General features: G+C 41.6%; 1 protein-coding gene across 1 annotated transcript; it reads left to right on the forward strand.

Annotated features, from left to right (window-relative positions):
* The first annotated feature begins 1,424 nt into the window (after positions 1 to 1,424).
* On the forward strand, positions 1,425 to 14,386 carry dgcr8 (DGCR8 microprocessor complex subunit). Its single transcript, XM_035639013.2, has 14 exons — positions 1,425 to 1,562; positions 1,896 to 2,899; positions 4,459 to 4,621; positions 5,719 to 5,861; positions 7,310 to 7,652; positions 7,753 to 7,950; positions 9,203 to 9,304; positions 9,940 to 10,038; positions 10,224 to 10,306; positions 10,523 to 10,623; positions 10,750 to 10,856; positions 11,531 to 11,658; positions 11,903 to 12,016; positions 12,418 to 14,386. Exons 2-14 carry the CDS (start codon positions 2,198 to 2,200, stop codon positions 12,499 to 12,501), a joined length of 2,367 nt encoding a protein of 788 aa, XP_035494906.2. The 5' UTR covers positions 1,425 to 1,562; positions 1,896 to 2,197; the 3' UTR covers positions 12,502 to 14,386.
* The last annotated feature ends 54 nt before the right edge of the window (positions 14,387 to 14,440 follow it).

The raw sequence follows: 14,440 nt of genomic DNA on the forward strand, positions 1-14,440 counted from the left end.
GCCTGACGACATCAAACAAGAGAGGGCTGTGTGAAAATATGATGTGATATCCAGCCCAAGCAGTCTTCTGTACATACTGGACTAAACAAGTTTTGAATAGGCATTTTAGTTCCTCTGTCCTGCGTGTAAAGGAGTGTTTCAGTGAGGATGCACTTAACCAGAAGTCGTCTGGGTTAACTTCACTCTGCAGAACCCACAGTTGATATGGCTTGTGTGCGTACATTTTTTTCACGTGTTCTCTGATCTCGTGTCACTTTTTGAAGCTTTTAAAGTGCTCTGTGTCCACCCCGGTCAATATAAGAAGGAATAGCCTTCATCAGACTTTGTCCTCCACAAAAGCTGAGAAAAAGTTTTTTTCCACTTATTTTGGCATATCATCGTTGGTATAAGAAGATATACAGGTTAGTTTTGGCTGAATACCTTTAAGCCACTCTGGTTTCTGGATGCTTGTTGATGTTATTCATATTACCTGTGCTATTTCCTACTATAAGTCCAAATGTTTGCTGAGAAACTGCCTGTCACTTTTTAATGAATTAATATACAAAATTACAAATATTACCGTTTATCTTTTTATTGTCAGAGGAAAAAAAACAAAAACATCTCCACTATCCCTGATCTATTAGTGGAGAGAAATGAAAGTGGCGCTGCTGCTGTGCTTTATTCCAGACCTCTTACTGTTAGTGACCCCAACTGGCAAGTTGAGATATTGTGGTTCACATGATGCTCAAGTAAATCTGCCCCTCCACACCTCAGGTTTATGCCACATATTCAATATATTTAAATGTGACACTCTAAAATTTCAACGCTTAACTTTAATAAACCTCCTGATGGTAACAGGAACAAAAAAAACTATGAAACAGGTCCTGTTCACAATAATGCCCATTGGGTGAGTGTATTCTTTTATACCGGTAACATGAATAATTTACTATAAAAAGATGTTGACGCATAATCTTAACACTTTTTAAATAACCCACATAACCAAGATTCTTAATTCACTCCGATTAAGATTTTAAGTAGCATCTACAGACCTGGCTGGTGAGGAAATTAGTTCATGCATGTGTTAAGGCTTGACAATGGCACTTTAAGTGGAAAAAGCAAGCGGTGAACAAACATGAGAAAGGTTCGTAGCGTTACCTTCCATATTAGATGATTTTTATCTTGTTTATCAGGTCTCAATTTTATTTAAGGATAACAATTAGAGATGCAATGTTTTGTTAATTGCAACAACATTTAAATCTTGAATGTTCCCCTGAAATCTTGGAATATTCTGTTCTTCTTCACGTGTTGCCTGTCGACCAAAAGAAATGTCAAACGCTTGATTGATTGGTCGAGTCGTTTTAGTGGTCGCCGCGCGGAGCCGTTGTGATTGGCCCGCCGACCCGTCAGTCGTGAAAACGCCGGTAGTCGGAGGCGGGGCTCTGAGTCGCTTTTCCGCTGTAGTTTTTTTTTCTTCAAGATGGCGGCGCAGCTAGCGAGTCCGTATGGCGGCCCGTCGAAAATACAATAATTTAGAAAAAGGTAGTGAAGACGCCCGGTGGCGGACAGCCGCGCCATATCCACCGGTGAGTATCTCTTCAACCCCCGCACCCGACACACTTTGGCCCGGCAGACCTTATCGTATTCCGTACATGTCGAGCGGTTGGTCGCTAGCATGTCATCATCATGGATGGGAACGCGAGCAGGGGCCCGCAGATGCGCCAAAACGAGGACCCTCCTCATTTCGCTCCACCGCGAAGTTGTCGTTGTTGTTTCGGATTTGGTCAATTTCGTCAATCATGTTACTAGGCAAAGGGACCCACTTGTGTGACATCATTAATAGTGCGTCAAACAACGTGCGATCAGTCGTGAAGTTGTACTAACTGACGTTTCCTCTCGCGGCTCCTTTTCCCCTCCAGCTCCCAGAAGACCCCAGTGGAGGAGGATCGGTGCCTAGATCCCGTATTAAGCTGAATGCATTGTGATTTCCAATAATTGAGACAGTGATTCTGACAGCTGTCTACATTAATGAAAAGAACAATGTAGTCAGCTTAGCATATTCTGCTCCTGGTACGTGGTCTAAACAGGGATGTGCCTCCTGCATGAAGTCTGGCTTTAGATAAGAAGGAAGTGTCTCCATAGGTCAGATATTATTTTAAATAAATCAGTCTGTATATGAGTATCAGTCTGTATATGTTGTAGTTGTTTAACGCGGAGGAAAATGGAGATAGACGATGTTCTACCCCCTCTCCCCTTGGAGCCGCCTGACAATTTTGACCAAGATATGGACAGAGCACCTCCACCACCTCCCCTGCAAACGTCCAGTGACGCAGAGGTAATGGACGTTAGCTCTGGTGGTGATGGATACACATACACCCCGGGGGAGGGGGAAGCCAAGCCGCCGCAGCCCCTCTGCAAGGGCTCAGTCACTTTCTGTAGCCTGCCCTCGGATGAGGCCAGTCCCATCCCGCCGTGCCCACGAACAGCCCGCCACGCTCCCCCGGTCACCAAGTTTCTACCAGACCTCAAGCTGCTCAGAGATGTTAAGATCAGGGTAAGCTTCACTGAAAGCAGCACCAGCACCAGCAGCAGCAGTAAAGACAGGAAGGTGCTGTATACAGGTGAAGGGCAGGAGGGAGGAAGTGAAGATGGCGGCCTAGACGGCCTGAATGGTGAGTTGCATGACTCGACTAGCGAGCAAGACGTAGCTGAGGGCGGCTCTGGAGCAGGGAACGCAGGCAGGAGGTCAGAGGAGGCTGAGGTAGACCTGGAAAACAAGGTCGAGTTTGCCGTCCTCGATGAACTGGACGACTTCTACGACAACTTCCTGGATCATGACGACGGCGAGCACAGCGGCTTTAAGTCCGAGGTCATAGCGCAGCAGGAGCAAGCGGACGACGAGGCCGTGGCTTTCTCCTATGAGGTACGTCTGTTCCTGTGTCTGCAGTACGCCTTGTCGTTGTGGGATATACGCCCAATTTGAACCTCATTGTCAAAACAACTTTTGCAGGCCCAATATAGTTCACACAGTACAAGCAGCACTGCTTTATTACACACAGCAACAAAAGGTTGCCTTGTGCAAAAATTGTACATAGGTCCATTTTGGCAGCATTCCGACAAGACACCAAATGGGCCAGTCGGATAAATGCATGAGTAAGTGGACAGCATCGTTTTTGCTCCTTACCTCCCTATTGTTTTAGTTTATGGAGAAAATGATTGCTGCTGTGATAACTATCTCATTTTGAGTGATTTGATAGTTTAAAGAGGCAGTAAGCATTTCTAAAGCAATATATACATTTTGGAAAAATCAGCAAATTTTTCCTCACTGCCCCCTAGCTGTCGGTTGTGTGTGCGTCGAAAAAAATCAGGTTTTCGGCTCAGCCCAGGCTCTGTAAGTCGAAAACAAAAAAAAATGGTGCGGACCGCACCGCACAACACTGAGTGCAGTTTGTAAACATCACTCGTCGAAGAGACGCGCTAGCAGGTGGCACCACAATTCCGCATTTGGCCAAGTGGTTTGCGCGTCGTGACTCCCATACCCGAAGACCTGGGTTCGCGGCCCGGTCATAGCAGTAAAATCACAACAACAAGGAGAGAGACAAACTCTCCAAAATCGCTTACTGCCCCTTTAAGTTGCTTCTGTGCTGCTTTATGCCACCGACTGAGTGGCATTAGATTTCAGGCCTTCAAAGCATCAATTGCATCACATTTGGAAAATAATCCAACAGCTTCAACTCTTTCTGGAATCATTGCGGTAACTGTAGACACAAATTTCACTGTCGTGCTTAATCACATACAAGAAAAAAAATTCTGCCTAAGCTCAACTGCCAAATATTTTCAAACGTCAAGTGCAAAATAGCGTTTTGGTGACTTTTTCATACAAGTAGTATGAAAGTTTGTTTTTTTAAATGTGTGCAACATCACAGCAAATACAGACTGGGTTTAACTTTCATTAGATTTACACTGTTGGCCACAGTGGAAAATGGCAAAAACAGGGTAATTATGAACTGGAAGAAGCCTATATTTTTGAGTAAGTTTAGTTTAAAAGGTCAGTAAAAAATTAAAAACACCAAGAAAAATTAATGTTGCAAAACTTTAATTAATTTCTTTATTTATTAATGACAAAGAAAAGTGAGATTCTGGAAGAGTTTAGTGCCAATTTTAATTTCTCCCTTAAAAAAAAAGTTAATCAACAGTGATTTTTTTTTTTTTTTTATGAAGGGATTATGCTAAATGTATCTATTAATTGTTGTAGTTCATAAGTGAACAATATGTGTTTCTAAATTTACCTTTTATGGCCCCAAAGTGGAACTGATGATTCTTACTGTACGTAGTTGAAGTGTGGTTTTATTTCTTCTTCCACCAACTGGACAGTTTATGAATCACATCAATTCAGGTTTCTCTAAAGTGAAACATTTTAAAATTCCCTTTAGCCTGTGATCAATCCCTCTCCCCCCCGGCCTTAACCACTGACTCTTCCAGGAGGAGTTTGACAATGACGTCGACGCTCTGCTGGAGGAGGGCATGCCAGTCCCGAAAAAGATGCGCCCGTCTGAGGACAAATATGGCGGGGACAGCGATCACCACTCGGATGGTGAAGGAGGGGTTCAGCCTATGATGACCAAAATTAAGACTGTCCTGAAGAGTGAGTGGTGGATCCGTCTGTTTCAGGGTTGGGTGTTATCAAGGAACTTAAAGTTGAATGTGTTTTTTTTATTGACCAAACAACATTTTCTATTAGTGTCTGCTACTCGCAGTGTGTGCTACGTCTGTTTCTTAAGTGTATTTGAATGTGAATTCATACAACAAGTAGGGTAACATTGTGTTTTTGGTTTTAGTATTGCTTTACACAGTTGTGCGTATTTCCAATTGAGATTACATCACAAAGTTTCGTCAGGGAAACTGGTTATCAGAGATGGTAAGTAGTGGTCGACCGATATGGCTTTTTCAGGGCCGATACCGATATTACAAATCTACGAGGCTGGTAACCGATATTTGAAACCGATATATGTCTGCAGTAAAAAAAAGTGTCAACATTTTTAATAATACAAACTCTTAACACAAAACTTTGTTGTCCAAACATGGACGGGACATTGCTAAAGTCCAGAGAGTAGTGACAGCGGCTGCATCAGAGCCAAAGTAGCGCATTTTATGCTGAAATTATCATATCGGCTTAAAAATGGCCAATAACCATAGAAATGGTGAATATCGGCACCGATAATCGGTGTACCCCTAGTGGTAAGATCTGCACAACCAAAGTGGATAAGCCTCATCTCTGTGCTGTAGTGCTCAGTAATAGTATCACAGTTGAGATGTTTGACCAGTCAGTATGAGTGACCCAAATTTTCTAAAATCCTCTTGTTTAAGAGGTGAGAATCTAAACTGTACTTTAAAGCATCATGACGTAGTTTTCTTAACCCAGCTGGCCGGGAGAAGAATAAAAGTAGTAATACATGTTGCTGTGAATCCTTAACCTGCAAACTGTTGGTGCTGTGAATGTATATGAAACCAAGTTCTTTAGTTGTGTTAATATTCAACTCTTGGGTGACAGAGGTTGATAATCAGAAACATTTTGTGTGTATGTTTGGACCTAACTCTTCCACACATGACAACTATTTAAATGATTTGTTCCAAGCCTGAGGGTAATCTATTGACTGCCCTTAATTCAACCAGAAGCATCAAATAACCACATGAAGTAACAGTGTTGTAATAAGTCTGCCTTTACTTTTATGCATATGCCAGGTCGGGGGCGTCCACCTACTGAGCCTCTACCTGATGGATGGATCATGACATTCCATAACTCAGGCATTCCAGTCTACCTGCATAGAGAAACCCGAGTGGTCACCTGGTCCAGACCCTACTTTCTCGGGACGGGCAGTATTAGGGTAAGAAGCAGCACGAGCTTCGTGTCTTAATAACTATCACCAACAGTGCTGGGGTTTCATCATATTATTGGTTGGTTTCCCATCTATATTAGCTCTCTAAATGTAATTGTAGGTAGGGCTGGGCGATAAAACAACAATAATTATCGCGAAATAACTTTGTCCTCGACGTCGATAGAACTCATTCCATCCATGTTTTGACAGACAACACGAACAGCCAATGATAATTAGATTAGCGCCGGGCCGAACCACTAATTTGGCTTGAATAGAGTTAGGTTGACAGCACAGCGCAGGAGAAGCAGCCAGCACATCTGAAAGTCAGGAGTGGAACAAGATAAGAGAGAAAATGAGGACAGAAAATGATAACACAAGGGACCTTGTTACCAAAGAATAGTGTGGAGATATTTTGGCTATTTAAATTCCGACAAGAATCGGATTAGTAGCTTGAACTTCAGACTGTCTAAAGCATGTTCCCACAAGGTCAGGTAATCCACTTATCTTTTTTACAATCTGAAGCCGTGTCAAGAGCACAATGCAAGACTTTACAGTCCTAGACCCTAGCAAGTGCTGGTGGTCTCCCTAAAACAACCAGCATGATACCTGCGCAACAACATCAGACCATAGTGTCCTCTTTGTCCCGCGACAAAAAAGACACCACAGAAATTAAATGCAATAGCTTACTTAAAGCAAAAGACATGATGCCAGTAAGCACGGTCAAAAATGTTGGATTTAAGCGTCTGATTAAAGTAATTGACCCTCGTTACCAACTCCCTGGTTGTAAACATTTTTCTCAGACGGCACTTCCCCAGTTATACACTGTGTAGAGAGACCGTACAATGTTCTACAGTACGTCGTGTTTAACTTCTGACAGAAGATAAATAATATTAAAACCATAATTAACCTAATTATATCTTCACATCCCACTTATGAGTAAAAAATTAACCTTTAAGCTTGACAGAAATAGTGATTTTATTTATATTGTGATCGATATCGACTGATGTTAAAATAATTATCCGGATATGGTTGGGTTTTTTTCAACTCTCATAGACGCCGTCCAACTCTTTCCAAAATGACACCCTTAACTGGTGAAAAAAATCCTTCTAGGTCCATGACAACATACATGCAACATTACTTTGAGTACATGTTTCTCCAGTCAGGTGAAAGTTTAGATTCAAAGGGGATCGTTCTTGTGTGAAAACAGTGGCAAAGGGCTTCTGGGAAAGAATGGGGTTCAGATAGAACACTTAAGAAAAATATTTTTTTCTCACAAATGTATTGGTAATAAACGGCCTTATCTTAAGAAAACTACAACTAGGATAAATCAAATTTTCTTTAAGGTCAAGGAAGCATTGCATTAGCATTAGCTCTCGAAAGCCAGGATAAAGTTAGGCATGTAGTCAAACTGTTAACAACTTTCAACTTTATTGTCTTTTCCTTTTTTTGGGATACAGAAACATGACCCTCCCACAAGCAGCATCCCTTGCCTACATTACAAGAAAATGAAGGAACATGAGGAAAAGGAGCTGAACGGGGAGATGACACCCAAGGCACAGGTGTCTCCAGTCAAGCCCAGAGAGGAGGCCAATGGTGAGGAGGAGGGAGCAGGCAAGTCTGACGCTACGGCCGAGGAGCACGAAGACGTTCCTCCCTCCATCCTGATGGACGATGGCCCAGATGGAGCAGGTACCACTGACAACAGCCTGCAGGGCAAAGTGCCCCAGCCTTGTGAAATTGCACACGGAGCCTTAGGACAAGTCAGGGCCAAGGTGGAGGTGTGCAAGGACGAGTCAGTAGGTAAGAGCTTCTCATAGCACATTGGTGGTGAATTACTTTTAAAAGGTCACTTATGTTTTTGCTATCAAGCGATTTCTAACTCGATGAAACCTCCTCACAGAACTTGAAGATTTTCGCCTGTACCTCGAAAAATGCTTTGACTTTGAACAAGTCACCGTGAAGAAGTTCCGCACCTGGGCTGAGCGACGGCAGTTCAACAGAGACATGAAGAGGAAGCAGGCAGAGTCCGAGAGGCCCATCCTGCCCGCCAACCAGAAACTCATCACATTGTCTGTCCAAGATGCGCCCACTAAGAAAGGTAACCGTTACATACTTGTACATGTTCACACAGTTCATGTTTTTTTAATAACTATTAACCACTTAAATGATCTGTGTGGCTAATGAGCCTGTGCCATAGAGCTCCATGGTCAACTCCAAAAGAGCCACACTGCATATTGCGTGACATATTTTGTAGGGGTGTAACGATGAACATATTTGTTTTGAGCCGTGGGGTACGAAACTTTCGGTTCGGCAAATATTACAAACCAAATGTTTTGTTGTCACCCTATTACATTTAGGAAAGCAAAACATTGCTTTCCAGTAAGGCATGCTGGGCGGCACGCTACGCTAAGTTAGCTTGTTGCAACATGGCTGGTAATGTCATTAAAAAAAACCAGTATGTCGCATCTGCTACACGAGAGGTTACATCAGTGCAACTACTTCAGACGTGTAAACTCATTTACAGCGACATCACCCCAGCACGTCAATATGTGGAACTAGACGAAAACGCGATGCAACACACAGGCTACAAACTATTCCGACAGTGTTCCGGCAGCCATCCAACTAAATCAAACAGGGAAAAACAAATAACGGCGATGATTGGTACATTTATAGCTGCGGATTCCTGCTTTGTATAATAAAACAAAAGCCCAAACAATAGAGCAAACTGTCCGAAGCACCCGCTGTTGCTCTGACCGCAGACGGCTGCAAGTCAAGGGCTACTCAAAGCTTCCTGACAGTAACGGCAGATCAACTTACCACACAGCGTTACTTGTCTGTGAATGCCTGTCCCTAGTGAGAGGGTATTTTCCACTGCAGGTGACATTGTCACATGAAGCGGATATGTGCTGTGTACAGAAAATGTGGACATTCTCATCTTTCCATCATCTTTCCATAAAAAAAACCAGATGTTTCTTTTGTACTTTTGTTTTGTATGTTGCTAAGAAGACACCCCATTCTGTTCAAGTCAAAAAACATTTAACATTATTATGTTAGTTTAAATAAATTTTAAAATCAAGGAGATTTCTCTGGCATTTCTACTTTTTGGCTGTACCGAAAAACGTACCGAACCGTGACGCCACTGTGTCATATCAAACCGAACAGTGAATGTTGTGAACCGTTACACTCCTAATATTTAGTCTTTGTGATGAACATGGCTAGGATGATAGACAGACTAACAAAAGAATTGTTCATCTCTCTATTATATCTTTTTTTCATAGAAGGGTGGAAAGTGTCTTAAGTCTATTGTTTTTTGGGTGAATTTCAAATTTTCAATTCATTTTCTCTGACAGAATTTGTCATCAACCCCAATGGGAAGTCTGAAGTTTGCATCTTGCATGAATATATGCAACGTGTCCTCAAGGTTCGACCTGTTTACAACTTTTTTGAATGTGGTAAGTCTAATATCATGACGTCTACTCGTGTTTAGGCCTGTCACAATAACTCCTTTTTTTTTGCACAATATTATTGTCAGAGAAATGATTATATATTATGGTAATTTAAAGATCATTTTTGAAACTGAATCATGTGAACTTGCAGTTTCGGCCTATTGGTCGTTGCGTATGCAAGTCCTACATGATTTGTGCTGCTGCTGAGAGAAATGTTATCCAAAGTTTAGACAAAACAAGCAATCTGAAGACATGGTGCCTTTTGAAAAATACTAAAATCATTATTTCCTGGCATTTTATAGACTAAACCAGTAATTGATCAATCATACGACAAGAACAGATAAGAGGACAGAAGCAGCGAGACTTGCTGGACGTTTGCTGACAAGCATACATGTTGACACAATGGCTGTTATTGACGTCAATTAAAATGATTGAGTTCATATTCAATTTAGTACGATAAGTTGATAACGTAATTATCGTGATAGGCCTACTCATGTTCCTCTGCATTAACATTACCTCCCTCTTGCAGTATGCACATGACATACACCCATAAGGATTTCTGTTGCCTCTCGTGAATTGAAGTCGCACGTTTGTTCTTGAACTTTATAAGATATCAATAACAAATGAAACTGAATTTTCAGAGAACCCAAGTGAACCCTTTGGAGCGTCAGTCATTATAGATGGAGTGACGTACGGCACAGGAACCGCAAGCAGTAAAAAACTTGCCAAGAATAAAGCTGGTAATTATTTATTTTTTCATTTACAGCACTAAGCTACGTGATCTATATCAAACATACGTGATGTATTATATTTTTCCTCTCCTCTCACAGCCAGTTATCTTTGTGGTTTGATGGCTACACTGTAAACTTTCATGTTGTAATATGTAATCGTTCTGCTCTCACTGGTAATGTGATGTGACCTGCAGCTCGAGCCACACTGGAAATCCTCATCCCTGACTTTGTGAAGCAGACCTCGGAGGAGAAGCCCGTAGAGGGGGATGAACTGGAGGTGCCTGTTTTTTTTTTCTCCCTGGTTTTCATAGTAATTCATGTTCAAACCCAGCGTCATTTTTTTAGTGAAATGGAATATATTGAGCTAGAGTTGTAAGCATACTGTCAATATTTTGACGGTAAGATTAGAATGTTTTCCCTGAAAGTTGATCAATATTTCCAAAAATTATGATGTACACACCAATGGTAACGTCCAACGTGCTCTGTCCCACAGTATTTTAATCATATCAGTATAGAAGACTCAAGGGTGTATGAGCTGACCAACAAAGCAGGGCTACTTTCGCCATATCAGATTCTTCATGAGTGCCTTAAAAGGTAAGAGGTAGAACATAAAGCCTTGAAAGTACAATTTTAATTAATTTAAATTTTTTGGTGCCACCTAACTTTATTAGGTGCCACAATTTTACTTAAAATGTAATTGTTGTTGTTTTTTTCTTGCAGAAACCATGGAATGGGAGACACAAGCATTAAATTTGAGGTGATCCCAGGGAAAAACCAGAAGAGTGAATACGTGATGACGTGTGGGAAACACACCGTGCGTGGCTGGTGTAAGTACCTGTAGACCCTTACCTTCGTCCGACCACATGGGAGGGGGGGGGGGGGGTGCTATTACTGAAAACTAAACCTTGCACATCACACTGAGCGTTGTGATTAATCAAAATGTTTCTTGAATTGTGCAGTGTGTAAATGGTTACCATTATATTGCCAATGCGTGATTAAATAGCTTAAATTGATTCAAACCGATGCTTAATGTACACCTTTTAATTTAAGTTTTTTTCTTTTGACATTCATTTCATAATGCAAGTCTGTTCATTTGGGTTAAGTGCAAACTAGAAGCAGCAAATCATTATGACGCCCATATTGCCTTTTTATTTAAATTTCCTTGGTCTTTCACAGTTCTAACCAGAGCCGGCCCTAGCTTATATGGGGCCCTAAGCAGAATTTCATTTGGCGAAGGCTTGTTTGACGGCTGAATGTGTATGGTAAAACACTGAAATTAGTTATGCATGTCCATTGTGACATTGCCTTTAACTTCATACGCTACTGCCTTTTCCATCAACTATCTATGGCTGTATCATGCCTATAATTACATTGGGCATGGGGCCCCCCCTGGTGCCCAGGGCAGCCTTTTACTTTGCTTATGCTTTGGGCCGGCCCTGGTTCTAACATACATGTAGCTTTCAAAGACACGTTTTTCATACTAATAATCTTCTTCCAAAAGGCAAGAACAAGAGGGTTGGCAAACAACTAGCGTCTCAGAAGATCTTGCAGATGCTCCATCCCCACGTGAAGAACTGGGGCTCACTGCTGCGCATGTACGGCAGAGAGAGCAATAAGATGGTGAAGAAGGTCAGTACCGTCCCCAGCGCTCACTGTAAAGCCTCGGGGGTCATGGGAAAGGTTTGGTTTTATTTGGATCCTGAGAGGATGGTGATGGTGTGAACGCCAGCTCAAATTGTCAAGATGTCTTCTCAACATTTACCCTCTCACTTTAAGCTACTTGCATCTTTTTTTAAACTACTAGATGTCGCCAATTTAAGGGCGGTTTGTTTCTAACAGATAACAGACTTTCAAACCACTTCATCTCTTACAGGAGAACTCCGATAAGAGTGTGATCGAGCTCCAGCAGTTCGCCAAAAAGAACAAGCCAAACCTTCATATCCTGAACAAACTGCAAGAAGAAATGAAGAAACTGGCTACGCAGAGGGTGAGCTGAATTCTCCGCTGTGTAGAGTGCAACAAAAAAATTGACAGGTTTTTTTTTTTATGTATAGTAATTAAAGTGTGAACGTTGAATCTATTTTTGAGTGTTGGCCTTCACATATAAAGTGGAGGTGGTAGTTTTAATCCAAACTATAACGTCATCTGGGCAAACGTTAAATCCATAAGGGTCTCAATTAGTGGGATTCTCTCTATTGCAGCTTCACTTGTTGCCCAAGGCGTAAAAGACAGACAAACATCCTGACTAGTGAAGCTGTCAGTCTCTGCTCGTTAAAATAACATCGCCACGTCCAGATTTGTACATTTCAGAATAACTGATCTTTTTTTTCCCTCTCCCCTCTCTCTGTTTATTTTGTTGTATTTTTTTTTTTTTTATTATTATTCCAGGAGGAAACGAGGAAGAAGCCCAAGATGACTATAATGGAGTCTGCCCAGCCAGGGAGCGAGCCTCTCTGCACTGTGGACGTTTGAGTCTCAGAAAATGACTGAACCACGGCACTGAAACCCTCTGTCCGACTTCTTACACACCACCACCAACACCCGTCACTTAATCATGCATCACTAATGGCAATATAGTTACACTTAGACCGGGCCAATTGAACCGCTTCGCGTCCTCCGTTCACGTTTTTATCGGGGTCCGCTGGTAGATGTAAGGGTAGGACTTAAATGCACTAACAGACCGTAGAGCAAACATCATCTACCTCTTTAGATGCACCCTTACTATGGCAGTAGGAGGAAGAGAAGAAAAAAAATCACCCAGGGGTGCAGAGACGTTCAACACATTGAACCACGAGAATAAAACCGCATGCTTCTTTGACTGCAAGAACCACTACTTTGTCGGTTTTCTTTTTGAAGTGTCGTTGATTTTTTTGGGGATTTTTTTTTTTTTTACAGTCGACAAATCTCATCGTTCCAGCGCCTAACTGGTTTTTGTTTGAGCTTCAAAGTATTTGAAAGGGACTACTAATACAAGTGTATTTATATTCATTCATTTAATCGGGGAAACAAGTCACTTGTTTATACGGTATTTTAACAGTAAATATTGTGGATATGTTGGATGAAAAAACAAAATGCTTCTTTTTTAGCCTCAATATGGACAGTTGCTGTCTTGGTTTGCACGATTTAAAAAAAAACAAACATGTGAAGTGATCACTTAGTTCTTGTCATGCACTCGAGTCCTGTCGGATATTTTTTTCGTTGACTGATCGTGCTGTTGGTACAGAAATAACTGCGTTTGGAATGTTTTGGGATGACTGCTCGCATTTGTTGCCTTCTTCTTCTTTTGCATTGGCAGTACAACAGACTGACTTCCTGCTCCCCAGGCTAACGCTGCAGTACAAACCCAAGCACAAGGGCCACAGAGTATTGAAATGTAAAAAAGATATTTTCTTTACGCTCTCAGATGTCACTAGCTTTTTTCTAGTACTAATGCCATGGACACAATATAACTTGTTACAGTTGCTTTTCATAAGAAAAAAAATCCAGTTGGCTACATGTTGCCTTAGTTAATCCATTTCATGAAGGGCTCAAAGTATATACAGTGCATTGGACCTAAAATACCCTTCAGCAGCGAGTGGAAAGACCAAGCCCTGCCCTTTACTTGATAAAAGCATTTATCGTTTCAACAGTTAGTATTTCTAAAGACGACAGCCTATAAAACAAAACTAGGGGAAAAATTGCCTCCAGCATGTGCAGATTTCTTTGAGAATCATTTTAATGGTTTGTGCATTTAGTTTGTGTACGTCAGCCATCGTCGCGACAGCCGATCGTACTCATTGACCACGAGTAGAAATACGTTTCTCAAAAGGGCGGCCTTGCAAAAACACTGTCGGTGCGCTAACGCGAACGAAATGCGACCGGGTCGTCGAGTCCAACACAAGCTGATGAAAACTGTGTATACCAAAGCTTACATGCAGTCTTTTATGCATTTTATAGAAAACTTGATGTTGCTGCAAACTGTACACTAGAAGCATTTCTAACATGGGATGACACGTAAACAAAAAAAATAGAAACTGCTGTGCATTCTGTCAAAAATATCCAGTCTGTGCTGCTTCTTTTTTTCACTCCCTACAAAACATACAAGGACATCAGTCGAAACACACGGCTGCTTCGATAGTGTAGATTGCGCTTAACCCCATCCATGCGTGTGCGTAGTCTCGCAAAAAGTGTACGTCGGTGTGAGAAGACGGGAGAAAGAAAAATAAATACTGCTTTTGTGTGTTGCTGTTGAGTTTGTACCAATGACATGTTCAAGACGTTGCCTAGAAAAATGAAGTATGTATTGCAACATGAGCTCCATGACTTCAGTGATATTTGTTATGCAAAAATAATAATAAAAAAATACCTTGACTAATGACTAAAAGGGCTTTTGATTTATTCGTCCGGTTAACGATAAAGGAAGAGGATGTTA

This window comes from Scophthalmus maximus, chromosome 3, assembly GCF_022379125.1.
Source record: "Scophthalmus maximus strain ysfricsl-2021 chromosome 3, ASM2237912v1, whole genome shotgun sequence".
NCBI classification, from domain to species: domain Eukaryota; kingdom Metazoa; phylum Chordata; class Actinopteri; order Pleuronectiformes; family Scophthalmidae; genus Scophthalmus; species Scophthalmus maximus.

Bases quoted from the DNA above. Each gene is read 5' to 3' on its own strand.
- dgcr8 (XM_035639013.2), top strand. From the start codon at position 2,198: ATGGAGATAGACGATGTTCTACCCCCTCTCCCCTTGGAGCCGCCTGAC. The intron at 7,653-7,752 runs GTAAGAGCTTCT...ACCTCCTCACAG, and splicing joins GTGCAAGGACGAGTCAGTAG to AACTTGAAGATTTTCGCCTG. The intron at 10,857-11,530 runs GTAAGTACCTGT...TTCTTCCAAAAG, and splicing joins ACACACCGTGCGTGGCTGGT to GCAAGAACAAGAGGGTTGGC.